General features: G+C 38.9%; 2 protein-coding genes across 3 annotated transcripts; one reads left to right on the top strand and one right to left on the bottom strand.

Moving 5' to 3' along the window:
• Positions 1-514: 514 nt before the first annotated feature.
• LOC139954434 (uncharacterized) lies at positions 515-7,043 on the bottom strand. Its single transcript, XM_071954235.1, has 2 exons — positions 6,871-7,043; positions 515-5,575 (listed from the first exon to the last, which is right to left on the bottom strand). Exon 2 carries the CDS (start codon positions 5,548-5,550, stop codon positions 3,466-3,468), a length of 2,085 nt encoding a protein of 694 aa, XP_071810336.1. The 5' UTR covers positions 5,551-5,575; positions 6,871-7,043; the 3' UTR covers positions 515-3,465.
• A 109-nt stretch (positions 7,044-7,152) lies between these two features.
• Positions 7,153-26,637, top strand: LOC139954419 (S1 RNA-binding domain-containing protein 1-like). 2 transcript variants are annotated; one of them, XM_071954225.1, is made up of 19 exons: positions 7,153-7,343; positions 8,827-9,001; positions 9,945-10,071; positions 10,640-10,757; positions 11,222-11,360; positions 12,371-12,467; positions 13,144-13,276; positions 13,927-14,135; positions 14,759-14,916; positions 15,343-15,433; positions 16,177-16,284; positions 17,155-17,246; positions 17,988-18,070; positions 22,269-22,375; positions 23,383-23,562; positions 24,169-24,339; positions 25,099-25,184; positions 25,696-25,794; positions 26,354-26,637. In XM_071954225.1, exons 2-19 carry the CDS (start codon positions 8,872-8,874, stop codon positions 26,635-26,637), a joined length of 2,412 nt encoding a protein of 803 aa, XP_071810326.1. In that variant the 5' UTR covers positions 7,153-7,343; positions 8,827-8,871. The 2 variants fall into 2 exon arrangements, with proteins under 2 accessions (XP_071810326.1, XP_071810319.1); XM_071954218.1 differs by having other exon boundaries at positions 7,153-7,347.
• The last annotated feature ends 806 nt before the right edge of the window (positions 26,638-27,443 follow it).

The raw sequence follows: 27,443 nt of genomic DNA, 5'->3' as shown, positions 1-27,443 counted from the left end.
TTTTTGCTAGGGCCACAAGCAAGTTATTTTGTTATGGTATCACAAACTGCTAAAGAGTTTTCCAGGCATGGATTCGTCTTTGAGAGGGCAAGGCCACTTTCATTTGCAAAGGGCATCACTTTCAATCTTTTAAGTCGGTGGAATTTTGTTGAAGGAGCATACATGGCCCCATGTAATCCTATATGTATGCCTGGTTATCAATCCCTAATCCTTTGTAACCCTTTTCCCATTCCCTTTTTGCACAGAGCGGAGCTGTTTTAGCGATGTTGATTGCGGTGAAGGACAATTTTGTGACGCAGCTGGTAAATGCTGGTAGATGAAAACTTGGATTGAGGACGCGCAACCATTGGCAAATATGCCTATTTTTATATATATATATATATAACTATTTATTGACAGTATTTACTAAATTATCACTTTTGGCCCTACCTTAAAATTTGGAGTTTTACGAAAGCAGCATTACTTGATTACTGTATACAAAAGTATTAAAATTCTGAATTCCTTATTCCATATCAAACTTTAGGGGCCTTTTCGCTTACAAATTTCAGATAAAGTAACATCATCTGATACTGCTCTCTCTTCAACTTTTTCCCCTCCCTATCTTTCTGGTTATTGTTTTGCCGAAAATCTTGTTTAATCTCACCAAGTAATATAGGGCCTATGCATAAAAGAAATTACCCATTTCTGAAAAATACAAATAAATCAGACATGTGCTGAACCAGTTGCTGGAAACAAATCTTTTGGTAACATGAATGGTTCAGTCTGTGCTGTGTGCAGTTGGATAACATAAAATGCGGTCTTGTCATTAATAGAGGTTCATTTTGTGGGCGTGTCACTATCACCTGACCGAAGGGTGTTCCGACTACATATTTGTTACAATTTCCATTTGGAATTCTTGAAGTAAAAATGCAGAGAAAAGCATTAGCATAAAGATAACAGCATGACATGATCAAAATGGTTGCTGCAAAATCATCTACATACACAATGGATACCATCGACTCAAAATTCCGGAACATTCTGTGTGACAAATTGTCACAAGTTTATTTTGACTTGTACTTGAGAGTAGCTTGTGAACATTTCCAGGGTGTTGTCTCAAAAAGTCAATAATTACATATACAGTTAAAGAGTCAACCGGTACCTTGTCATGACTAACAGGGCATGGATTCTGAGTGCTTGTTTTAACTCAACTTTAAGGCATGGACACTTTTGGTAATGACTAAAACTAATTGTTAGCATCAAAACTAACTAAGTAATGGAGAGCTGTTGATACATGTAGTATAAAGCAGTGTGAGAAATGGCTCCTTCTGAAGTAATGAAATAAACAAAATTAAATGAGGTAATTTCTCACATATTACAATACTTATTGCATTTAAAAGCACACAAATGTGTGTGAAAATTACGTTTTTTCTTTCATTCTTTTCTTTCAACCTCGATGACAAATTGAGTCCAAAAATGTTCTTCCTATTTGTTATTTTATGCATATATGTTTGGATACATCAAGTGAGAATACTGGGGTCTTTGACAATTACCAACTGTGTCCATGTCTATAATTTATGCGAAAGGTCACAACTCATATTACTGCAGTTTCCAGGACATCAATGCCCTACATTAAGGTTATGTTTATTGTAAGATTTATAATGTACTGCCCCTTTAAGATACTCTTGGTCCATTGATACATGTACTACTTGGTCTTCATCAGTGGGGACCATACTTTTGTACAGCCATGTGAGCTAGGGTAACTGACATGTATACTGTACTTAGTACAATAGGGACAATTCCATTGTGACTCATGCTTCACTAGTTGGGTACTTTGTGTATGACAATCCACAGATTTACCTTACAGGGTTTGCAAATAGACAGCTTCCCTTAAAGGCAGTGGACAATATTGGTAATTACTCAAAATAATTATTAGCATAAAACCTTACTTGGTAACGATATTGTAAAACATTGTGAGAAACGGCTCCCTCTGAAGTAATGTAGTTTTCGAGAAAACAGTAATTTTCCAGGAATTTGATTTTGAGACCTCAGATTTAGAATGAGTTCTCGAAATCAAGCATCCGAAAGCACACAACTTTTTTCTCTCTCATTATTATCTCGCAACTTTGACCACCAATTGAGCTCAAATTTTCTATGTTATTATATATGCATATGTTGAGACACACCAACTGTGACAACTAGTCTTTGACAATTACCAATAGTATCCAGTGCCTTTAAAATAGTACTTGCTTAAGTTGCTGAGATGATTCAGTTTTTGAGAAATTAGTAAAACAGTGTCACAAAAATAGTTTTCATCTCTAATTTTCATTTACAATTTTTTTTAGCAGAAAGAAGTCCTGCTAAATAAAATTGTAAATGAGAATTAGAGATGCTGGCAAATACATTTTACATGCTAAAATAATTGTGTGTTTAGCCAACTTGTTTTACTCATTTCTAAAAAACAAAAATATCAAAGTAACATTTTAAGGGAAGGTTTCTACCATTATTATCTTATAGAAAGGTTTGAGAAACACTATGTAATAATGACTCTCTAAATGAGTTGGGGTGGTTCTGAAAAGAACCGTTGGTTTCAACTTGATGTTTTGGTCAGTATGCTCCGGGTGTCACTGGACCCTAAAGTTTGGACTCTTTCTCCAGAAGAAGATCAGAGCATACTGATCAAAACGTTGAGGCGAAACCAACCAATTCTTTTCAGAACAAATGCTACTCATTTAGAGCAAGTCCTTACATGGCGTTACCAAACACCTTTCCATATCGTATTTCCACCATGCAAAGTTTCAAATTCTACATTTTCTTCAAAACATGTAAGCTTAAATTGTGTGTTATGTCCCGTCCTACAAAAAGTACCCAGTCCCTTTAAGACATTGAGCACATTATTATTGCCATTCAAAAAGTTATGATTGAAATATAAATGTAACTTATTCGTAATAATTATTAATGTAATTTCATTATCTGATCAATCTGCCAACATATTTATTTCATTCCCTTCATTGAAAATTAATGTGTTTAGGGGGGAACTTAATTTTTGAAACAAAAATCATATTGATTTATCATATTAAAGAGAATAAAAATAAATATATCCAATCTTGCTGTATTTTTGAACACTTTCTTTAACTGTCTACAACGTATATAGAAAGGATTGCGGTAACACCATGTAATGACTATCTCTAATGAGTTGGGGTGGTTCTGAAAAGAACCGTTGGTTTCAACTAACACTTCGATCAGTATGCTCTGACCCTCGCTCTGATCCTCTTTCTTTTCTTTTTTTCTTCTCCAGAGGACGATCAGAGCAGACTGATCGAATCGTCGAGTTGAAACCAACGGTTCCTTTCAGAACCACCGCAACTCATTACAGATAGTCATTACATGGTATACCGCAAACCTTTCTACATCGTATTTCCAACATGCAAAGTTTCAAATCCTACATGTAGTCATACTTCCTCCATGATGTAGTCATCCATTTTACTTTTAATGATAAGAAATACAACTATTAAAATCCTTCTTACTACCGGTAACTTTATAGAAATGAGTCAATAAACAACAAACCGTCCAGATTTGGTTCAAGGACTCGTGTAAGGACCCATCTATAGGGCTGTCCAAAATTCGAAATTGTTTAACATTGTCGATGGCCCTTTCCACATGAATTCTCTCTGCTTCCATGTGTTGTGTTTTATGGGTCTCTTGAGTTTTAAACTGCCCTCTCCCTTTAAGGAAAGCAGGGGTGTCAAGTTTTACATTCATAGGTTCCAGCAGATCCTCAATAGTAAAACCCTGGTCGGTCATTACAACATCATCTTCTTTAAACAAACTTGGATTAAGGAAACCACTTCTGATGACTAGTTCCCTTTTGGACACGGATGCAGGCTGGAGCTTACTGACGAATGTTATTTCACCCCTTGGAGCAACCCCCAGGAGGCTTTTGTATGAGACATGATGCTTGTAAATGCTTTGTTGAGTCACAGAATCTGGCACCTCTGCACAGATTTCTGAACAACCAAGAACAACCCTCGTGTCTGGATATTTATCTCTGAAAATCTGTGGCATATTTTTCAGGACAGCGTCTTTGCTAGGCCAAATGGACAGTACTGTAAGTCTGTCGTACATGAAATTAATCCAGCGGCTAACATAGCTACCGACAGTGGATTCCGAAATACCAAACAGATATCCCAAATGTTTCAAGGAAAAACCCTGCCTTAGTCTACATAGCACTAAGATAAATTGTTCTGTAGATGTCAGATCAGGTCTTATCTCAGGTTTATTTTGAGTTTCTTTAGCACCTGCGTAGTTGTGGTCAAAATCGATTGCATCCTCAGATCTCACACATGTATTTGAAGAGTACATCATCATGTTTATTTCCGGGTCCAAAAAGGAAAGCATAGCCAGGAGCAGAGAAAAAGTTGGAAATCCAGTATGATGTTTTGTTAGGGAGTCATCTTTTTCCAAAGTGTTGATGAACTTACTTTGTTCATATTTTTCAATTTTCGCCCTATTAAACGATCTTTCTAGCTTAGAGACCTGTGCTCTTAAGCGGGCATTCTCTGCCTTCAATTCATTATTCAATTTATCCTTTGCATCAACAGTGCATTGTCCATCATCGAGTGGTTGGTTGCCATTCATCTTCACATGGGAATCAGCATCTGTATTTCTCCTCTTATTTGTTGATTTTTTGTTCAGAGAAGATCTTGGAGGGATTATTTTTTTCCCCTGTGCTTCTAAACAGTCAGTATCTGTCTGCAGTTCATTATTCAATTTATCCTTTTCACCAGCAACGCTTTGTCCGTCGAGTGGTTGGTTGCCATTCATCTTCACATGGGAATCAGCATCTGTATTTCTCCTCTTAGTTGTTGATTTTTTTTTCAGAGAAGATCTTGGAGGGATTATTTTTTTCCCCTGTGCTTCTAAACAGTCAGTATCTGTCTGCAGTTCATTATTCAATTTATCCTTTTCACCAGCAACGCTTTGTCCATCATCGAGTGGTTGGTTGCCATTCATCTTCACATGGGAATCAGCATCTGTATTTCTCCTCTTATTTGTTGATTTTTTTTGCAAAGAAGATCTTGGAGGAACTATTTTTTTCCCCTGTGCTTCTAAACAGTCAGTATCTGTCTGTAGTTCATTATTCAATTTATCCTTTTCACCAGCAACGCTTTGTCCATCATCGAGTGGTTGGTTGCCATTCATCTCCACACACGAATCAGCATGATCATCTGTACTCCCTTGAGGAACCATTTCTTTTCTCTGTGACTTTGTCTCAGCAGTAACATTTATTGGCTCAGCACCAGGGATGAGTTTCAATTTGCCTGTGAGAGACCTCGTAAAATCCTCTGCTTTGAAGTGCAGATTACAAACGAAAATGTCCTTTCTATAAAATTTGTTACCATCATGGTTTTTTTTTATTTTTAAACACCACCTGTCTCGAAGTTTGTGTTTAGCTGGATATGGAAAAAAATGGAACGGAGACCTTGACATATTCTGTTTGTAGAAACGACTTTCACAACCATGAACCGCACAAGAAACTCCTCTTGACTTAACTGGGGTCCCAACACGAGGCATGGTGGATCAGTATCAATCAAGACAACTGAAAATGAAACATAAATGATGCAGACGGTTAACATGAAGGTTGCTACTTGCTGGCAAAGGCTAGCTGTGCAACCCCAAAATATTATTCCAATACAAAATGTACCACACAGCAGTGTGAGTGTCCCAGTGAGCTTTCAAATAGGCACAAAATGGTGAAGTGAGGATTTATTTTGATGATTTTAATAATATAATACAATCAATGGGTCACAACCTTAATAAGTTGAAGACCTCAACAACTCTAGTTGCGATAACATAGCCCTCCTCCCGACGGCCGCCAGCCCAGAGGGTTACGAGATTTTCTCGAGCGGCAAATGACAATTTGTTCAAACACATATAATTTCAACAGTAAGTCACCAGATTTGCCCCATTTTTAACACTTTCAAAAATCATGACACAAATTTTAAGGGCACAAACTTAATTCGTAATGTCTAATGAACGCTCAAAACACAATTGAGAAAATATTTTTGAAGAAAAAGGGACAAATCTTACTAGATTCCGGGTGATGCAAGGCAGTGCTGCAGTGCGTGCGTGCCATAATTATAATGAGTGAACCGCGGGCAATGTATAGACAGCACGCACGCACTGCATTGCAACACCCCATTCACAGAATGCTTTAGTCCAACCGAAAAATAAAGCATTTGCAAAGCGATGCGAGAGGTTCAAAATATAAAACCTTAACCTGGGAATTCACTTCGGGATCTGGTAAGTTTTTGTCCTTTTTCTTCAAAAATAATTTCTCAATGCCATTATTGACAACGGCGTTTTTGTCATTGACGATTGAGTTGAAGATTAAGTTCGTGCCCTTTGAATTTGTGTCATGGATTTTGAAACTGGTAAAAATGGGGCAAATCTGGTGACTAGCTGTCAAAATTAAAGGCGTTGGACCAGATTGTCATTTCCCGCTCGAAAGAATCTGGTAAGCATCCGGCCGTCGGGAGGAGTGATACCTTATCGCAACTATAAGTATAATTTATAAATATTAATTAATATATTGCAGGTGAGTTTTGTCATTTATTTCGGGAAATATTTACTCAGTCGTGTTTTGTGGGTAATTGATTTGTAAACACTGTTAAATTTTGGGCGAAATAGTGGTCAATTCCGTCGAAATCAACCCTCTTTTCGCGCCGCTTTTTTGAATGGCGCTGCAGTGAGTGCTTGTGTTGCTTGGCATGTTTGGGTTGGGAGTTTGGGACTTCTTTTTTTTCGATCAGCCTCGACGGAGCGTCACTATAACTATTGTATTTACTATATTAATTTTCATTATAAATTGACAAAAATTATTTATAAACTTACCTTTTCGTGACTGTCTCTTTCTAACTTTATGTCTTTTATTACTATGCTTTTAGGTATATTTCATAGCAAATTTTCCTCTGTGACTGTGAGCTGGGTTGCTAATTCTAGTGAGTAGAAGGCATTCTTGGAAAATAAAGAAAATGGCGCGGAGAGATCGTACACCACTTTGGATGATGTTCGCTCGTCCCCAGTATGCCTGGCTGGCCGCCTGGTCCGAGCGAAGGGATGAGGTTGCGTTTGTTTTGAAACGTTAGAAGGAATCATCGTAGAGGGCGTTAAATTAAATGGCGCACAGTTTTTGACACATGCGATTCACGTCGTCCGTGCGCGCGTCCTCGTTCCGCCGTCCGTCCCCGTCCAACCAACCGCGGCGGCCGCCGGGTGTGTACCACTACGAATTGAGAGGCCGAGTCGAAGGAGGGAAAGTTCAAAGCATGCTCTTTCTCAAAATGAGCCCTTTCACGTGATACATTGTAGGTATGTCCAGAAAGTTTCCGTAGGCCCTATCAGTCACGCCACCACTTTTTCATTCGATACAATCTAACCTGGGGTGGATTTCACAAAGGTAGTCCTAACTTAGGACTGCTCCTAGGCAATGCTAATAGAGATAGGACTGGTCCTAAGTTAGGACCAGTAACTCGTCCTAACTTAGGACTGGTCCTATCTCTTAGCATTGCCTAGGACTAGTCCTAAGTTAGGACTACCTTTGTGAAATCCACCCCAGACTAATTAGTAATTTACCTCAACGGGCAGGGAGGCTCAGCCTCAGTAAAAAAAAAATGAGTGAAAAAGTGGTGGCAGGATTATGATTATGGATATGGAAATTTAACCCAAGACTTTTCTGGAAATAATGTGGTGTAAAATATTATTATAGCATGGAGCAAGGACCAGAAAAAGGAATACTCATTGACTATTGAGGTAAAGAAGATACTATTCGAATGAAAAAGTGGTGGCGCCATACGGAAACTTTTCCATTGCTGCCACAGAATTGGCCCCCTGTATGTAGCGTACATCCAAAATAAACCCATGTCACCCCCCACCCCCCACCAATAACAACCCCCCCCCACCCCACTTGCACTTCCAGAGTTCAAACGTTTGACCTCGTGATGTCGACCAATGGGGTCAATATGCATACACATAAGACAATGGACATCCCAGTAGTATCGGTAATTGTCAAAGACCAGTAATTGTCAAAGACCAGTCTTCTCACTTGGTGTATCTCATATGCATAAAATAGCACACCTGTGAAAATTTGAGCTTGATTGGTCATCGGAGTTGCAAGATAACTATGGAAGAAAAAAACACCCTTGTCACACGAAGTTGTGTGCTTTCAGATGCTTGATTTTGATACCTCAAATTCTAAACTTACGGTCTCGAAATCAAATTTGTGGAAAATTATTTCTTTCTTCAGAGTGAGCCGTTTCTCACAACGTTTTATCAACCTCTATCAACCACTATCAACCTCACCCCATTGCTTTTTACCAAATGAGGTTTTATGATGATAACAATTTTGAGTAATTACCAAGAGTGTCCACTGCCTTTAAATCGGACGAGTTGGTCCATTATCTATGATCGGACGAGTTGGTCTTTAAACAGCGTTTGTAAATGTAACCCTTTTTTATAAAATACATGGTTGGAAAGATGTTTTAAAAGTAAAATACAATACAATGATCCACACAAGTTTGCCTTGAAATTGCGTGGTTTTCCTTTTACTGTGCGAAATAATACGGTTGGCCATTGGTAGATGAGGTAAAAGGAAAACCGTCAAATTTCGAGGCATGTTTGTGTGGGTCACTGTATTCTACTTTAAAAACATATTTCTACCCACATGCATTTAAAAAAACTGGTTGCAAACGCCTGTCAAAGACCAACTCGACCGAGCCAAGGCAACGTGTTCCTTTAAATGTCTCTTCAGGCCCAGGGTGTCGGTGTAATATAGGTGTATGTATTTTACAGAACTTTACAGGTAATCATCGTTCCATTCTACATGTCTTGAGAAAAATGGACAACACCCAGAAAGACAGAGCTTCGACATCTGCAGCCAAGATGGATGCATCGAGTGGACTTAAGATGAACTGGAATATAGTAGATCTACTCTCCCAGAGTGTATATGAGAAATACTGGGCTGTTAGTAAGTGCAAGAATCAGGTTCCTTAATCTTTTACAAAGTACAGGTGTATTTATTGTAAGGCCTTGTCACGCAGGGCAATTTTTATAGGCAACTTGGAGGCAACTATCTGCTCAGCATGCTCAAGAAACACTTCAGCAGCACAAGATACTACTTCTAGAAACTATAAGGCTCCCCTGTGAGCCTTGTAGGGGTCTAATATTTTGGGCCTCCTTAATGCTATACATTTTTAAAATCAACGTTTATAGGTGACAGTTTTACGACCGTTAGCCAGCAATAACTAAAACTTCTTTTGTACTACACTACCAAAACTTTCCCCACATACTAATGTACTCAATGTACATTCATAATGCTTGCATTTCCTTTGTTAAGTGAAATTTAACAGTACTCACTGTTGTTTTTCTGCCGCATCGCACGTTTTTCCCTGATTTGAAAAACGTATAGTGTTAAGGAGGCTCAAAATATAAGACCCCTATAAGGCTCACGGGGGAGCCTTATAGTTTCTAGAAGTACACAAGATACATTCTGTTAAGTTCTTGCTGTAAATTACTATGCCATGGGGCAAAAGTGAGAAAACTGAAATGCGAATGCCTGTTCTTCTTGGAGATTGCCTGGAACTGGTAGCCTGTAAATTGCCATGTGTGACACTGCCCTTAGAATTGGTCACTCGAAAATTTAGCATTTTGTTTGATAATCACTGCAGCTGTTGATAATGTGATGTAACAAATTTTGGGACAGGTTTCTTTGAAAAATACGGTTTGGATAATTTTCACCCCAAAACGTTTGAATCTCAGAAATGGCTCATGCATGAATCTAAGAAGCCTTATGGTCAGTAATGTTTCTTTGATGGTGTATTCCTATTTGTGTTAATTCTTCATTATTTCATTGCTAATTACACACGGTGTTGACTTTGCTTGTTTGATAATGCCTTGCACTTTGTTGACAGGAAATGTAGTCGATCTGGTAGAGGAGGGATGCAGTGTGCCATTTATTGCACGATATCGGAAGGAACGAACTAACAACATGGAAGCCGACAAAATCAGAGAAGTTGTTTCTAAACTGGAAGAACTCAAGTGAGTAAAACTTGGTTTTTGATTTAAAAAAAAACCCTTAGGGCAGCTTTAAATACCTGACCCTTTACTAAATATTTCTTTTTCTTTTCCAACATGATGAATTGGTTTTTGTTAAACTTCTCACAACTTATTTGGTCATTCACTCGTTTGAGTAGGCTTACATTTTGAATTTTTCATCTATACAGTGTGAATCTTTCAAATATTTTTGTTGATTATTCACTAGTTATGACAACACCGATCAAAGTGCTTATTTGTTGTTGTTGTTGTTGTTGTTGTTAAAGACACTGGACACTTTTGGTAATTGTCAAAGACCAGTCTTCTCACTTGGTGCATCCGAACATATGCAAATAATAAAAAACCTGTGAAAATTTGAATTTGGACGTCAAATTTAATTTTGAGGTCTCAAAATCAAATTCAAATATTTTAGTTTCTTTCTCAAAAACTATGTTTCTTCAGGCTCTCCATTGCTTGTTACCAAGTAGGTTTGTATTCTAATAATTATTTCGATTTATAACCAATAGTGCCCAGTGCCTTTAATTTTGGATGTGTAATTTTTTGTGATTTATAGAAGCGTGCAGATCAAAGCAACAACTGCAGTCAAGCAGATAGAAAAGAGTGGGAAAATGACCGACAGACTACTAAATGCCTTCAAGAATGCTGAAACCGTTGAGGAAGTCAAAGTGTTGGTAAGTGACCACAAATGCCCTTACCCTTCTGACTTGATGTCTAAATGCATTCTGATGTCTGAAAGTGTCTCCGATCAAGGCGAGACGTGGCTGAGCGGTCAAGAGCACTGGACTCCTCAAGCTTTAGAGTATCTGGTCATCAGCAGAGTGTGGGTTGGAGAGTTAAACCAAAATACTTTACTTGATAACAGTTGCCAATTTATTGGTTGTAAAAAAGCCCGGTTCATACTTCATCCGAATGCCATAACAAATGTTGACGCCACAGGGCTTGTTTCTCAGCAATTGTTTTGCAAGTTCAGCACTAGTCAACTAATGTGAATTATTTGTTGCGAATTTGTGCTGTCAAAGTTAGATTGTATTCTCAGGAAGTATGAACTAGCACAGGCTTCAGTGGAGTGTATGAGGAGATGAGGAGATTCCCATAGACCCCTCTACCATAATGAAATCATTCTACTTTATTGCAGTTTGTCCCGTATAAGACTGGAGCTAAGACGACTCTAGCAGAGAGAGCGAGAAAGTTGGGCTTGGATCCTGCTGCCGAGAGCCTTCTTCGTTGGCCGGCTGAATTCCAGCTGACGCACTTTGTCGATTCTGGAGTGAAAGGTGAGTGCACTTGATGGTCATTGTGTTTTGCTGGTGACTCTGTATTAAGCTTGGGCGATATCACGATATTATCAAATATCGCTGTATTAATTTGGAAATGATTTCGATATCGGATCGATTTGGTTTTAATCGAAATATCGATATATTGCGCTATATCGCAATGTATCGCGATATCGATTAAACATCGCAATATCACGATGTATTTCCTAGCTCAGACGTCTTGCACCCCATAGGTTCAGAGTAAAACCAGACGAATAGGTCATTAGAACACCTCTCTTATGCTATGACTGTCTCGTCTACAACTTGAACTTCAAGTTTGAAAACTGGTGATGTCAAATTTAATTAATTGTGATTATATCGAATATCGCGATATATTGTCGGCGATATATCGTGATAAAATAAATAGATATCGCCCAAGCTTACTCTGTATTGACTTACACATGGGTAAGCTGGTCGGACAACATTCAGCATTTTATATTGTATGGTGACTTTTTGCTAAGGCACAATTTCATAGAGCTGTTTATAAGTAAAAAATATACGGAATATCAGTGTCTATGTTTTGTGGTATTCGTCGCTTGCTTCTGTAACATTGCAAAAGGGCACCAAGGCAATGATGAAGGGGCATAAAGACCAATTGCTTTTAATGCCTTCTTGAAGTGATCAGATCTAACAATGTATATAATTGCTGTGGTTTCAACTATTTATACATATTATCTGCTATGTCATTTTGTCAAGTAGGCTTAATATTTTTAAATCATTGTATGTTGTATATTTCTCTTAATTTTTTTTATATGGAGCTGATCTACTGTTGTATTGCCTGCAAAGGATGATTAAAGTTTTTTTAATTTAACTGAATTGAATTGGTATTGACATTTTTGTGTTGCATTATACTTTCTTGGATAGGTTGCCTTTGTTTACATGTAACTCTTCGGTTTTAAATTTTGATGGCTCTCCGTGGTATAAGTCCGTAAACTGAAATGTTGTTTCCCTCTTTTATTATTGATTTTTAGGGAGAAGTTCGGTGGCAGAGGTAGCAAAAGGCATTGAGCATATATTGACAGACATCATAGCCAAAAGCAGCACAGTCGTTAACAAACTCAGACAGCTGTGAGTTTTGATTTAAGGAAGGTTTTCAATAACTTGGTGGTGTGTAAAGCCCGGTTTATACTTCCAGCGAATGCGATACAAATTTTGAAGCCACAAATTCGTATCAAATAATTTGCATCAGTTGAATTGTGCTCAACTCCTGCGAAACATTCACAGCAAAAACAGTCCTGTGAAGTCCAAATTTGTATTGCATTCCCATTTACAGGAAGTATGAACCAAGCTTAACTCTCTTTACATTGGACAAGAATTGGGCCATTTTTATCTTCATAATTATTATTTGTTAATTTGGCATTGAACAAAGAGAGGGACTTTAACCTGTGACCTCTGAATGAAATAAGCGACATGTGTCCCCATGCACCCTCCACTCCAATCAACATTTGTTCAAACTCTTTTAAAATGCTCATAAGATAAATAATGAAGTAGCTGTTAATAACTTGGGCTCTTTTTTATTTAGCTACTTAAGCAGAAAGTATTTCTAACACAGTTTCTGCTTAGCACAAAATAAGGAAGATCCCAGTCTCAGATTGTACATGAGATTTGGCATTTTGGTTGGTAACCATATTTTGGTAAGCATAATCTTGTTGTGCTATAGCTAGTTTTTGTGTTTAAGCAACTTTTATGAAATTGGGTCTTGATGTTGAATACTTTTTATCATTGTGGTGTTTGTTCAAACTAGAGTGAAGCAGAACCCACCTCCAATGATCCAGACAAGTCAGAGAGCCATAACTGAAGAGAATCAAGGAGCATCGGACACCTACGTCCTGTATTATGATTTCTCTACGTCAGTCAGATCAATCAAACCACATCAGGTAGGACTGATATTACCAACAGTTGTCTTTTTTAAAGGCGCTGGACACTTTTGGTTATTACTCAAAACAATTGTTAAGTATAAAACATTACTTGGCAACCAGCAATGGAGAGCTGTTGAGTATAAAACATTGTGAGAAACGCCTCCCTCTGATGTAACTTGGTTGTCGAGAATGGTAATTTCTCACTCAAAACCTTTTATAACGCATCTGAAAGCACACCAAAATCCAGTGCTTTTAACTCAGTGTTTGCCGTGAACTTTCTCACTGACTGCCCTGTGAGACCAGGGTCCAATTTCAGGGCTCTGCTTACTGTGATTTTCTGTGCTTACTGTGTCTGGTAAAGTACAAAATTATAAGTGGCGTGGACGCATAATTTTGCGTTGAAGCATTGCCATGAAATGGGCCTTGTCGGCTTGTCATTTGGCTGGTTCACTAGCTGTTTCACATCTTTAAGGGTGCAAGTGTCTGAAGAAACAGGATTACGCTTACTTAAAAATGTATTTTTGTTGAAAACAAATTGGTTCCAGTAGTTTGAATATCACAAGACTTTCACAGTCTTATTGCGTTTGGTTAGTAGACCACTGCTAAGCGAGAACAATGCCTCGGGCTTCTCAACTCAGTTTTCAACTATCCAAATGTTTTCACCATAGGTGATGGCTATAAACAGAGCTGAAGTTCTCAAAGTTTTGAACGTCAAGCTGTGTATACCAGACAGTACTGTGACCCACTTCAAGACATTCTGCCACTCACAATGGATGCCTAAAACCAGGTGTCCTGAGTTGGTCACTAAGCTCATACAGTCTTCCATCAGCGAGGCCTGCAGTAAACGCCTTCTGCCCATGATCATTCGAGAAATAAGGTAAAGTTGTCTTTCAATAAGAGTGTGCATAATAATAATAATAATAAATCTTATAAAGCGCTGGTATCTAGAAAACTAATCACTGCGCTAAAATACGACCAAGGGAAAAATTAATGGTAGGCTTGACTGAAGAGGTAAGTTTTGTATGATAGAAATATTCATAGACTCATGTGTAACTATGATGAATGATTTTTGTCCCGATCTTTAGAGCAGAGAATAAGTCCTGTCTGGCTTGTTTTTAAAGTAAAATAGGAATTTGACAGGATTCTCCACCAATTCTGCACAATCGTTGAATTGTACAAACCATTCTTGCATGATCGTCAAATAGTGCAAGTTGTTCCTGGACGTTTAGCCTAACACAAACAATTACTGCACCATCTAGTGTGTGATTTTAAGGTGCATAGAAAGGGTGGTTTGTGTGCAGTGTTAGCAATTTTCTAGAATTTTTCCTGAAATTTTGTGAGCCCGCCCAAAACACGCTTGTGGGGAACCCTGAGTTGGGTATAGATATATTCTTTAAAGACGATCATGGTTTAACAGGCGGTGGAATAATATGCAACCAGTAAAATTTGACTTTACAGATTGATAGTGTCTTGAAGAGAAGGTCTTGTTATTTTAAATAGATCCAATTTAACAAAGACGGCCGAGAAGGCTTCAGTTGATGTGTTTGCACTAAACCTTCGCCGGCTCCTGCTGACCCCACCAGTAAGGGGAAAGGTTGTCATGGGACTTGACCCCGGCTACAGGAATGGAGTTAAAATGGCCATTACATCAGCTACAGGTTGGTATCTCAAAGAACTTTTGAAGGAGGGCAAAGTTAGAATTAACATCTGTACATGCGTTTCATTTCAACTTACACATTCTCATAAAACATCAACCCTTATTCGAAGGTTTCCTTTGCCCCCTGTATTTAAAAACAAATTTTAGCATAAAAACTTACTTGGTAATGAGCAATTGGATAATTGTCAGTAAGAAAAATGTTGTGCGACGTAAAGTGGTCGAAAGGTGACGCTTAATAAAAAGTTCCCTGAATTTGTTGACATTTGTCTCAAACCATCTGAGAACAAGATACACAGTTATCGCCAGGTGAGATAAATGAAGTTCCCTTCTTTCTTGAAATTGGGTATAACAGTTGGCTCCTCTACCCATCTCTCAGTCAGGAATAGGACCATAATTTGAAATTGAAAATATTTTGTTTTAAAAACAGGTCAAATATTGGAAACGGATGTGGCCATGCTCCACGGAAGTCATGGAAGGAGAGAAACCCAGAAGATTGTTGAGATGGCAAAGCGGCATGGGTAAGAAATCAGATTAGCCCAAGAAATGTTGTTGTTTAGGTCATCAAGTGACCCTTTTTTTCTTCTTCATAATAAAAGTAATAATAGTGGCTTCTTATATAGCGCTCAGGTCCGTCAGGTTCTTGTAGCAACCGCCTTTTCTATTTTGAAATGACAGAGAAGAGCCACTTGTTATTAACAATTTTTGTCGTCTTCCTGTTTTAACTAGGTTTTTCTTTCTGGTTAATATTGTTCATTTAATGTTCAGATATCTGTTTGGTATTGTCTAGTCTTGGACCCTTTTTCCATTTGTCTTTTGTCTTGGGTTTTAATAGATGTTAAATTTGCATCGGGATACAGAATATTCATTTTGGTTTACCCATAAACATTGATGTGTTTTACCACTGTATACTCAATACTTACCCGAGTTCTGTGAGAGAAAAAAAACAGCCCATGTTTTTTCACGAGTGTTCGCCCCTGTGTTCCTGGTATGATTTGCTTTATATTGCGCCACAGCACCTTGTAAACCATTACATGGTGCTATGAAAAAGGAGTAGGTCTCATAACTCAAAAATATAGTCCCAAATCTTGCAGGAATCTTCGGAATGTTGACACACCTTGAGTGCCACTGGGTGTTTGATATGAGCATGGATAACTGTGCATACAGCAACATTTTGTATATTGCCTTTCCATTGAGAATGATATTGAAGAAGCCGCTATTATTATTATCTGATACTTAACCTTTGAGCTTTTGATTCTCCTAGATGTGAAACCATAGCTTTGGGTAATGGGACAGCCTGCAGAGAGACAGAGAGGATACTGTCCAACCTCATCAACGATAAAGCCTTTGGTAACCTCAAGGTCATGTACTGGTATGTATCAGAGATTAACAAAGGCTGTGGCATAAGCCTTTTTGATAAATGGTGGACACTGTTTGGTGTATACAGACAAATTTACTCAAACGTGAGTGTGTTTTAGTGTTGTGACACAAAATACAGTACCTAGTGTAACAGTTATGCAAATATGAAATTGGTGTATGGATTGGTCTTAAAGCCATTGGACACTTTCGGAACAGAAAAATAAGTAAAAGTTCACAGATTTACAAATAACTTACAAGGTTTACAGAAGGTAATGGTAAAAGACTTCTCTTGAAATATTATTCCATGAAATGCTTTACTTTTTGAGAAAATATTAAAACAATTATCAATTCTCGATATTGAGAATTACAGATTTATTGTAAACACGCGGAGACAACGGTGGGTTTTCCCGTAATTTTCGCCCGACTCCGATGACCGATTGAGCCTAAATTTTCACAGGTTTGTTATTTTATATATAAGTTGTGATACACGAAGTGTGGGCCTTTGGCATTATTGTTTACCGAAAGTGTCCAATGGCTTTAAGATTCATCAGAAGTCTAATGTTTTTGGATCCCCTAGATCAAATGTCATTGTTGTGAAGGCTATAACAAACAAATGTTGTTCAAGTGACAAATCAAGAAGGACCATGAATATCAACTCCAAACTTGATGTGTAGATTGGTCTTTTGGACCCCCTAGGTCACATTATGGTTAAAACCGACATTTTGTTTAAACTTCAAGAAAGGCTTGGCATACCAATTTCGAAGGGGGTGTGTGGATTTGTCTTAGGATCTACCAGAAGCCAAGTATAGATCAAATGTCAAGAAACAGACTCGCTTGCTGGGCAATTTTGTTTACCAAACACAACTTGTTCTTGTTTCCTCAGCATTGTGAATGAAGACGGTGCATCTATTTACAGTGTGTCTCCTGACGCTAAAAAGGAAATGCCAGATCTCGACCCCAATCATAGAAGTGCTGGTAAAGTACACAATTATGTTCTTTTTGTAAACTAGACACAGATGTTTTATTTATTTTTTTCATAATAAAAACTGGACTGACCACTGTTGGAAATGCAAACATGTACACACAATTAAACGAAGGGAACAAAAAGGGGGAAGGGAAACTACAATTTTGTGCAAGAAATACAATATCTCAGTTAGATTTGTTTATATGTGAGGTACCTTTACTTTTTTGGGGACAAATTCCATGTTTTTTTCTCATGACAATAAATATTTGTTATTTTTAATCTTTAACACACAGCTAAGATTGATCTTAACTGTGTTTCAGTTTTAATTGCTAAGTAAAATGTGATGTCATGAAAATTACCATTGCAATATTGACATCTCATCTGAGGATGAATCTTAGTGCTGTGGAAATTGAGCCTTGAGCGTTTCTGTTGGATTATTTTCCAACTTGGCTTTATGTTAGGGCAGGCATGGAATTTCATCTTGACAAGGGCAAGGCCATTTTTCATTTGCAAAGGGCACTTCCATTGAAAGATCTTAAATTCAATAGGAAACTTTAAAGGACACCGAGGCCAAGACCAGGGCAACAAGGCCATTGCCTCCGTGGTCTGTGTGTTATTCTAGGCCTTGGGGTGCTGGTATCTTTGGAGGTTGTTGTCTGGGAAAGTAATGTTTGAACTAAGTTTATAGGGTTCTAAAACTAAATGTTTTTGTAGATTGACATTGTTTTATATACTTATGATTGTGATTACAGTTTCTATCGCTCGAAGGCTCCAAGATCCTCTTGTTGAACTTGTCAAGATAGATCCCAAACATCTTGGCATCGGCATGTATCAGGTACTGTTCACTAAGGGAATAAAAGAGTAGACGGCGAGGTCTTCAACTGCCAATAAAACCGGGAGGGTCGAGTGGCTGTGCGATTTATCGCATGGCCATGACTCTGCAAGGTTTTAAACTGCCCTTTAAGACATTTTATTTCCATTCATATATAAGGGCATAAAAGGGGAGCGATGAGTTCTTTAACGGCCGTTTAAAACCGGCAGGGTTGTTGCCGTAGCTGCCAAAGCTTTAAATGGCCGTTTAAGAACGATTCACTATTCTTTTATTCCCATTCATAAATGCCTTTTTTTGTTAAAAGACATAATAAACTAGAAACTCTGTAAAACTTATCCATTTCCGACATGCTTGAGTTGAGCTCTGTACGTCTGTGTGCTACATTGTTATGACTGAGACGACAGTTTCCAGATCTAGTAACCCAAAATTAGCAATAATTGCAGCAAATCTGGGAAAAAATTGGAAAGAAGCTGATTTCAACTGATAATGGTAGGTATGGGTGTCAGTTACCACCAAAAAAAAGTAAGGACCAATTAGGGTTGGGGAAATCGTTTCCCCGGGGGGTAATTAAAACCCGGGGGTTAATTACCCAAAATTTACGCAAAGTATGTTGTGTTTGGTATCAAATGAAAGGAAATTTAATTTTAAACCAAGTAGGTGATGTTCATTTTGTCATTTTATCATCCTGTGAAAAGTTACACTTGATTTAAGACGTGGCGCTTGCTAACACAGGATCAACAAGGTTATTACACACATTCTAATGTAAAAACCTTAAAACTATTATTTTACAATGCTTTGTGTCTATCAAAGTGTACCACACTGTTTGAGGGTTCAAATTAACTTGGTTTAAGACATTTTAAGTAGATACTACTGGTACTGACAAGCCAAACGTGACAGAAAGCTCATTAAAGACCCTTTTTACACACATTTTGGTCAAAACGGCTTGAATGGCAGTTTCCTCTACATCGCTCAGTTATTCAGTCTGTAACATCAAAATGTCCGCAGCACACTCTAAATGCAAACACACATGACATGCCAGCTTTTATGCTGCTACATTTCATGGTTTGGTACTGCATCTCCCCTTCCTTGCAGTTGCAGCAAATTGTTGTTAAAAGATTTCTGGGGTGATACTCCGATAAGCATCTTGAGTCCCAATTTATTGTTGGTATCAAACTCCCAGCCTCTTCCAAGGGGCTCAAAGAGAGGTTTGAGATGCTTCAACATCACAACTTGGAGGTGTTCACGGAGGGAGTGTTGTGCTGTTGCATTTGGTGTTGGTGGTACACGATCAAGATCTATTTTTTCCTTGGCTGCTTGCTTTTGGCAACCTTGCCAGCTTGCTTTTGGCAACCTTGCCAGGACGTAATGTGGTCAGCGCATGTCAATGCATTGTTACATAGCTAACTTCGAAGAACGTCCCAGTAGTATCATGAAGGCACCTCCATGGTAGTATGCGGTAGTTAACAGCCGGAGGCAGTAAGGGAAGCTGGAGAGAGAGTTTTAAGTGGATGAAGAAATTTTTTGCATGGCTTTTCTAAGAAAATAAATCATTTTGAGGATCTTCAGAGTGTTGCTGGCCAGATCGGTTCCCTGAGGGAAGGACCACAGCAGGTATGCCGACAGTTGGAGTGGACCAGACAACCCCTACCCAAGAAAGCACTCCCCTCGTAACCCGACATCTCAACATCGATAGGCCAGAGGAAACTGAATATAAAAGTCAGAACGATTTAAAGATCTTGACAGCTTTCTCAAAAGCATGAGCACCAGGGACGTCAGTCAAAAATCCCTTACACTGTAAAAAAAGAAGCTAGGGTGCCTGTTAAATCTCCGTAAACTTTACTGTGGAGGTTTTGTAAATTTTGCCTTGAAGGGGTAGTTTACAAAACCTCCACAGTAAAATTTACGGTGCTTTACCTGGCAGCATAGGGCGCAAGGTATAGAACCGTGACTTTTATGGGTTTTTTTGTACAGTGTCAGAAGCAAGCTCACAACAGCGACCCAAGATGCCCCAAAGATGCCCCAACAGACACACTAGCAGCTCAAGGGCCACCATGCCGGTAAATCAAATGGCCGGTTTACTGAAGGAGTCTCGCATTATCAGCCAGTTCGGTGAATCGGGTCACGATGAAACCTTGTTCCAGCATCTCAAAATTGCTGAGGGTAGAGAGATACATGTTGTTCGTTTAGCCACGCAGAAAAAAAACAAGCAAGCTGTAAGAGTGCAGGAGGTGAGTGCCGTCAAGACCAACCTGATGAAGCAGCTCCAACAGATTCAAGCTGACTTGGCTGCTCTCAAAGCTTCCACCTTAACCAAAACAGCAGAGAGACCCAAATGCTCCAAAAACACTGCCCTCTCATGAGTTGGGCTGTAACGACAAGCCAGTAAATGACCTGAATATGACCACTGCTTCACCTGTGGTAGCTCTAAGCACTTCAGGAGAGGCTGCAAACAGCGACAACGACCCCAGCATGCAGGAGACGGCAACGTGGCGAACGGAGGGGATGAGTAGCCGTCCTGACATTCAATTAATCTCAAGAAATTCAATGTCTTCAAAACCAACCCAATTAACCAAAACCTCTATACACTCAAGTGATGTCTCATAGAGTGTTGCCCTCATGGTAATGTCAGCTCAGCAACTACCACAAGGTTCGAAACTGACCAACTTAGTTGGCCCGAAGTGCACCACCCGGTGTAATCTAGGAAGAAGACCAACCTAGGCTTTGTGTGATACTGGTGCCCAGGTTTCCCTAGTGTTTACATCATGGCTTATAACCAGAACATGTTCAACCAGTGACTGACTTGCTATAGAACAGTACTCTGCTGATAACGGCAGCAAATAATTCAACTCTTCCTTATGATGGCTTTGTTGAGATGGAATTTCAGCTACCAACAGGTTGCCATCGTCCCTGCTGGTTCCAGTGTTGGTAACAAGTGACCCCATTCTTACCCGAATCACGGCTCCTACGTTCTGGAAGAGTTGTCACAAGATTCCGAGTAAACGGTTTTTGAAGCTTTGCACGATGTGAAGAATAAGGATGATAGTAAACTTGCAGGTTTAACAACACTTGTTTAGTTTCAAGTTAAATTTCTGTTTATTTGAAACCAAACACAACATACTATCAAAGGTTCCAAAAGCAAGCAGCCAAGGGAAAAATGGATCCTCATCGCCTACCAGCAACACCAACAACACTCCCTTTGTGTTCACCACCAAGTTAGGGTATGGCAGTATCTCAAATCCTCCATACTTGGGCCCCTTGAATAAGGGGGGATGTGGAGTGTGCTGTGGACATTGCTCCAATGGAGCAGATATTACAGACACCGAAAAATGAGCAATGAAGAGGAACTTTGCTATTCAAGCCGTGGTGGCCCATTAATGTGTTTAGGGTCTTTAATGAGCTTTCTGTCACGTTTGGCTTGTCAGTACCAGTAGTATCTACTTAAAATGTCTTAAACCAAGTTCATTTGAACCCTCAAACAGTGTGGTACACTTTGATAGATACAAAGTAATGTAAAATAATAGTTTTAAGGTTTTTACATTAGAATGTGTGTAATGACCTTGTTGATCCTGTGTTAGCAAGCACCACATCTTAAATCAAGTGTAACTTTTTACAGGATAATAAAATGACAAAATGAACATCACTTACTTCGTTTAAAATTAAATTTCCTTTCATTTGATACCAAACACAACATACTTTGGGTAAATTATGGGTAATTAACCCCCGGGTTTTAATTACCCCCCTGGGAAACGATTTCCCCAACCCCAATTGGTCCTTACTTTTTTTTGGTGGTAACTGACACCCATACCTACCATTATCAGTTGAAATCAGCTTCTTTCCAATTTTTTCCCAGATGAATCCTAATATAGGGATACTAATCCGTTCGAGCGTGTATAGTCTTGGTGCAAGACATCCTCGTTTTCCCTACACACACAGCGCGGCCAATTCACCGACAGCCTGTAACAAGAAACGTCATGCTCCAAGACTAGCGCGTAGTATCCGAAACCAACCGGTTATAAACAAGCACCAGCTGGTCATTATCAACCATTTAAACATCCCCAAGTGACGTGCTCCCCACCAATAGGAATAGCAAAACTGGCTGAGGTATTTATGCATGCCTTTTATGTATATCATTATTAAGATAATGATCTTTTTTAAATATTACATACACATTCTGCTATCAACACTTCTTGTTACCCCTCAGCATGATGTTCATGACAAGTTCTTGAAGGAGGCTCTAGATGGAGTGGTAGAGGAGTGTGTCAGTTTCGTTGGTGTTGATCTCAATGTTTGCTCCGAAAGTCTCCTCAGGTAAATAGTAGGTCTTGGAGCATTTGGAAGCTTCATCTTTTTTCCAGAGTTACAGTTTGGGTTACGTTATGACATTAAAAAAAAAAGCATCCTTGATGAGATAATATGTTATCTGTTCTAAATTCCAGGCGTGATAAGCTTCCTACTTTTATCTGATTTCTGATTTATTTTGCTATTGAAAATTTTGTTTAAAAATTGTGATTAAATAGCCTTAAATGTCTTTTAGAGCCTACTATATGTAATTCAATCCGAATTCACATTCTGCTGAGGTATGAACTGGGCTTTATCGGCTCTCACACTCTCACCAATAGGGGCAATAGTGTGCATAGTTGGTAGTAGGAACCAGTGTTGTAGCCACGGTGGGCGGTGCTGGGCGGGCCTGCCCAGGACTCTCAATTTATGCCCAGCACTCTGAGCAAAATACATTGTGCTGCCCAGCACAGATTTTAAATACTTTCCACTTTGCATTGGTCTGAGACACAGATAATGATAAGAAGTGAGAATGAACACAATCCAAACACCATTTAATTTTTATTGCATGACCCATGATACAAACAGTTTGGAAACCTGGCCCCACTTCAGCAATAATGGGCCATAATTAAACATGAATAATAATGTTGTTGATCCCCTTGCCCTCTGTAGACTTCCATCAAAATTTGATTCATTGCCCACCACTACAATTGGTCTAGCTACAACCCTGGTAGGAACACATACATAGCTACAAGTTCACATTTTGGTAGCTAAATGGGCATCATAATTCAAAAACATAAAAAACCTGTCCGGAAGTAAAGTGCTTTGAAATGGCTGTATAAAAAAAAAAGTTTTTGTTAATATTCCAGTGATTTGGCTATTTTAGTTTCCCTTTTATTCCCCCCCCCCCAAAAAAAAATCTAGGTAAGATTCAAGAGAAGGTTTGTATTCAAGATCCTAGCTACAAGTCAAAACAAAAGAGGAATGCAGTTTTGTCTGTAAATTTATGAATGAGTTTTTGTCCCTTAAAACCACAGGAAGATTGCTGGCCTGAATGTCGCAAGAGCTAAAAAGATTATAGAGTACCGAGAGAAGAACGGTTTCTTTGTGAATCGAGAGCAGCTGTTGGACATCAAGGGTCTAGGACCAAAGTCATATCAGCAGTGTGCTGGATTCGTTAGAGTGTCACCGGAGTCCACTGGACACGATATCCAAGCGTAAGTAATACACTTATTTTGTCAAATATTAAAAGACTTAAGGCCTGAAGCCTTTTTAGATTTGTTTGTGTGACCATATGATGGGATACACCAAGTGAGAATACTGGTCTTTGAGAATTACCAGACGTGATGTCCGCTACCTTTAGCGCACATCTGTGAATAGTATACACAATAATACAGTTTGCTTTGATAACTCTATAGGCCTCTCTTATTACTTATGCATGAGTGACGTTACAGTTCTAACTCAAAATGAGGCCATGGCCCAGCCACTTCAAATGGTGGCGGACGCACTGCTAAAAATGGTTTTCTTGAAACAAGAAAAACATCTTATTTTGAGAAAATCTTCTTGTGTCACTCCCTAGAAAATATTTTCTAGGGAGTGACACAAGAATAATTTTCTGAAAATAAGATGTTTTTCTTGTTTCAAGAATACCATTTTTAGCAGTGCGTGACCTATAGCCTCATTTTGGGTAAGAATTAAGACGTCATGCATGAATATTAAGAGAGGCGTATGTGGCGTAACACTATTTGCATCATACTTTCTTCAATTTGCGATACACATTTGTAACCGTTTCTCTGTCCCATTGTTTCTACCGTCTTCCACAGCCCAGTTGTAGACCTCGTAGCAGAGGATGATGAACCAATAAAACCTGGATCCAAGAGGAAAGCGACGAGTAGCGGGAAGAGTAAAGCTAAGAAGAAGAAGAAGACAGAGTTTATTCAGAATCCACTAGACATGACGTGGATCCATCCTGAATCTTACAACATCACTACTGAGTCAGTTCACTCTCCTTATTCATTATTTCCTCCTGCCTAGTTCTCTGTTGTAGTGGGTTTGTCTTTCCTGCAATGTTTTAGGAAAAAATAGCTTAATTCTTTATTTATCGTTTAACATTTAATTCATCCATTTTTGTTTGTTACCCAGTACATCTTGTATTTGTATTTTTCTTTGTTGTGTTTTTCTCCAGAGCATTTAGGGACACATTTAATTACTATGTGTTATGCGCTTTACAATAACGGTTAATTATTCTTAATATCGTCTTTGTGGTGTCCTACATGCTTGTATATGTGATTTGAGGCATTGCATGGTGAGGTATCAAGATATAGTTATTTGGTGTTTGCAGGAACACCATGTGTGTAGCTACTTGTCAGGGTAGATTCTTTTAAGAATTCGTCTTGCTTTATATTCTTTCTTCTATATTTAACCAGTTTGCTTCTGAGGATGCACTAAAAGGCAACAGTTTTACGCAACACTGTAGTGTGAAAAAACAAACAAGGGGCTTTCTGCTTCTCTCCTCACTCCATTTATCTATTTCCACTTGACTGTTCCTTTTACACTAGTATACCTGGGTTGTAAAAGACGTTTATAGGGTCAAAATATCAGGCCATTTACTCTGTTTTGAATCTTATTGTATTGATGATTCCTTTTAGACTAGCCTGCAAACCCCATTTCATCTTGATGTGGTTTTAATCGTTAGACATTTTTTCAATCTAGAGTTCATGAGTTATTTTTTCTGATTTTTTGTTGTTGTGTAGGGTTCTATCGAGGGCCGAAGCAAGTGCTAGCGACATTGGAAAACCTCTCATGAAAACCAAACTAAAGAGATTACTACAATCGACCAGTAAGTCATGGAATTCACATCAATTAAAGTCTGCCCCGAGCCACTAATATAAGCAGTATTTTCTGTTGAACAGCTTTATGAAATTGGGCCCGGGTGTTTGTCTCCTTACCATTCAAACACCCTACGGTCAAACATACTGCTCATGATGACCAGCTTGATCGTTGAGCACTGGACAGCAGGTCCAAGGCCAGTGTTTTTAGCTTCGACCCAGTGAGGTCATGGCTGGAAAATTCCAGCAGTTCAAATCTTCACTTTCAATCTGATTGAAATCTTTCAATTCTGTTGAGTATTGAAGACTACTTACCCATAATACAAATGAGATCAATCTTCTCTTTGTGCTTGTTCAATATAAAACAGTTCAAATGTTAAACTTTACACTTTAATTCTAGTCTTGTAAAAACAAAACCTTTTGAGCTTGTGGATTTTCCTCCAAAATCAAGCCCTGTAAGACCATGCTATGTATCATTCACACTTGTTAAATTGAGTATACTAAGTTTCTGTTCTGATAAAGGTATGAGGCGTCTGGCGGAAGAATTTGAAGTTGGTGAACCCACGATGCAGTTGATTATAGACGGACTTCAGCAACCAGTAGATCGGGATATCAGAGAGGGTGAGTTCATTTATACATCAATCTTTTCTCATTTCTATCCAGCTAACACATCATTGGCTCAGAGTAGAAGGTCTTATAGGACCTAGAAATACCCTGTCAGCTCGGAGAAAAAGGACCAAGAAGACATACACACACTATTGGTTTGTCAGCACAAGATCTTGCTTTGTCTGAATGGAGTCCAATAAGTATACACATCTTAACTTCTCAAGTTATTTCAAACGGGGAGCTTTGTCTCAAGCTCTGGCTCCAACTCTGGGCTTCGTTAAAATACACTGTTCTAAAATTGATGAATCACAAGCCGAGGTTTGGGAAAGGGCCCAGATATTTAAGAAGCACTCTGTTTCCAATCTTTAGTTGAAGTCAAAATTCTCTTTGCATTCATTTCATTGAGAAAATGTTGTATACTGTCTTGGCAACAGTGGTAAAATATTTACATGATAATCTTTTGGCAAAAAAAAGTAAGCACTTTTTAGATGTCATTTTAAAAATATTATTGATGATGCTAAGTACTCAACCAACCAATGCAAACAATGACCCTTTGTTTAACTCTTCTCCTCAGCATACGACAAGCCGCTCTTCAAGAAAAACCTTCAATCCATCTCAGACCTCAAACGTGGGGATGTGGTGACAGGCCGCGTCACTAATATGACCCACTTTGGTGCATTTGTTGACATCGGCGTTCAAAATAATGGCCTGATACACAACAGCAACATCAGACCGAGTTTCCTGAAGAAGGGACAACCCCTGGGACCTGGGGACAAGGTTGAAGTCAAAATACTTCAAATCCAAACCGCAGGGAGGAAGACTAAGATTGGCTTAGAGCTGTGTAAACCAGTCATGTGATTCCTGAAGCAGGCAACCTCTCATACCTGGGGGACAGAATTGAGATCAGAATACTTTAAACCCTAACCGCAGGAAAACGGCAAGGCTAAGATTGGCTTAGAGCTGTGTAAACCAGTCTTGTGATACCTGAAGCAGGATCGACCTCTCAGACCTGGGGACTGGATTGAGGTCAGAATACTTTAAACTCAAACCCTAGGGAGGAACAGGAAGGCTAAGATTGGCTTGGAGCTTTGTAAACCAGTCATGTGATTCCTGAAACAGGAACAACCCCTAAGACCTGGGGACCGGATTGAGGTCGGAATACTTTAAGCTCAAACCCACAGGGAGAAACAGAAAGGCTAAGATTGGCTTAGAGCTTTGTAAAACCAGTCTTGTGATACCTGAAGCAGGATTGACCTCTCAGACCTGGGGACTGGATTGAGGTCAGAATACTTGAAACCCAAACCGTAGGGAGGAACGGCAAGACTAAGACTGGACAATCAGTCATGTGATTCTAGACTGTAAAATGGATCAGTATAATGGATCAGTACCCATGTGTGTGTCCCCCACCACTCGCCCCATGGTGTAAATATAGATCATAACATGGCCACACTCCATTGAACTAACAGTCACAAAGCTTGTTATGCACTCAACAAACTAACAGTACGGGGATTCTATTGTCAACATGAGAGTGTGATCAATTAATGTACAAGTGCTAGCTAGTTATTGACTTTAGCGCTGTTGACATCAGACTTTGTTTATGACAGAAGAATGGGAAACCATTGTGTCTCTGCACTGTCGGGGAAATCCAGTACCCACCAGTTACA

This window comes from Asterias amurensis, chromosome 1 (assembly GCF_032118995.1).
Source record: "Asterias amurensis chromosome 1, ASM3211899v1".
NCBI classification, from domain to species: Eukaryota; Metazoa; Echinodermata; class Asteroidea; order Forcipulatida; family Asteriidae; genus Asterias; species Asterias amurensis.
This window is presented reverse-complemented; position numbering and strand designations above follow the sequence as displayed.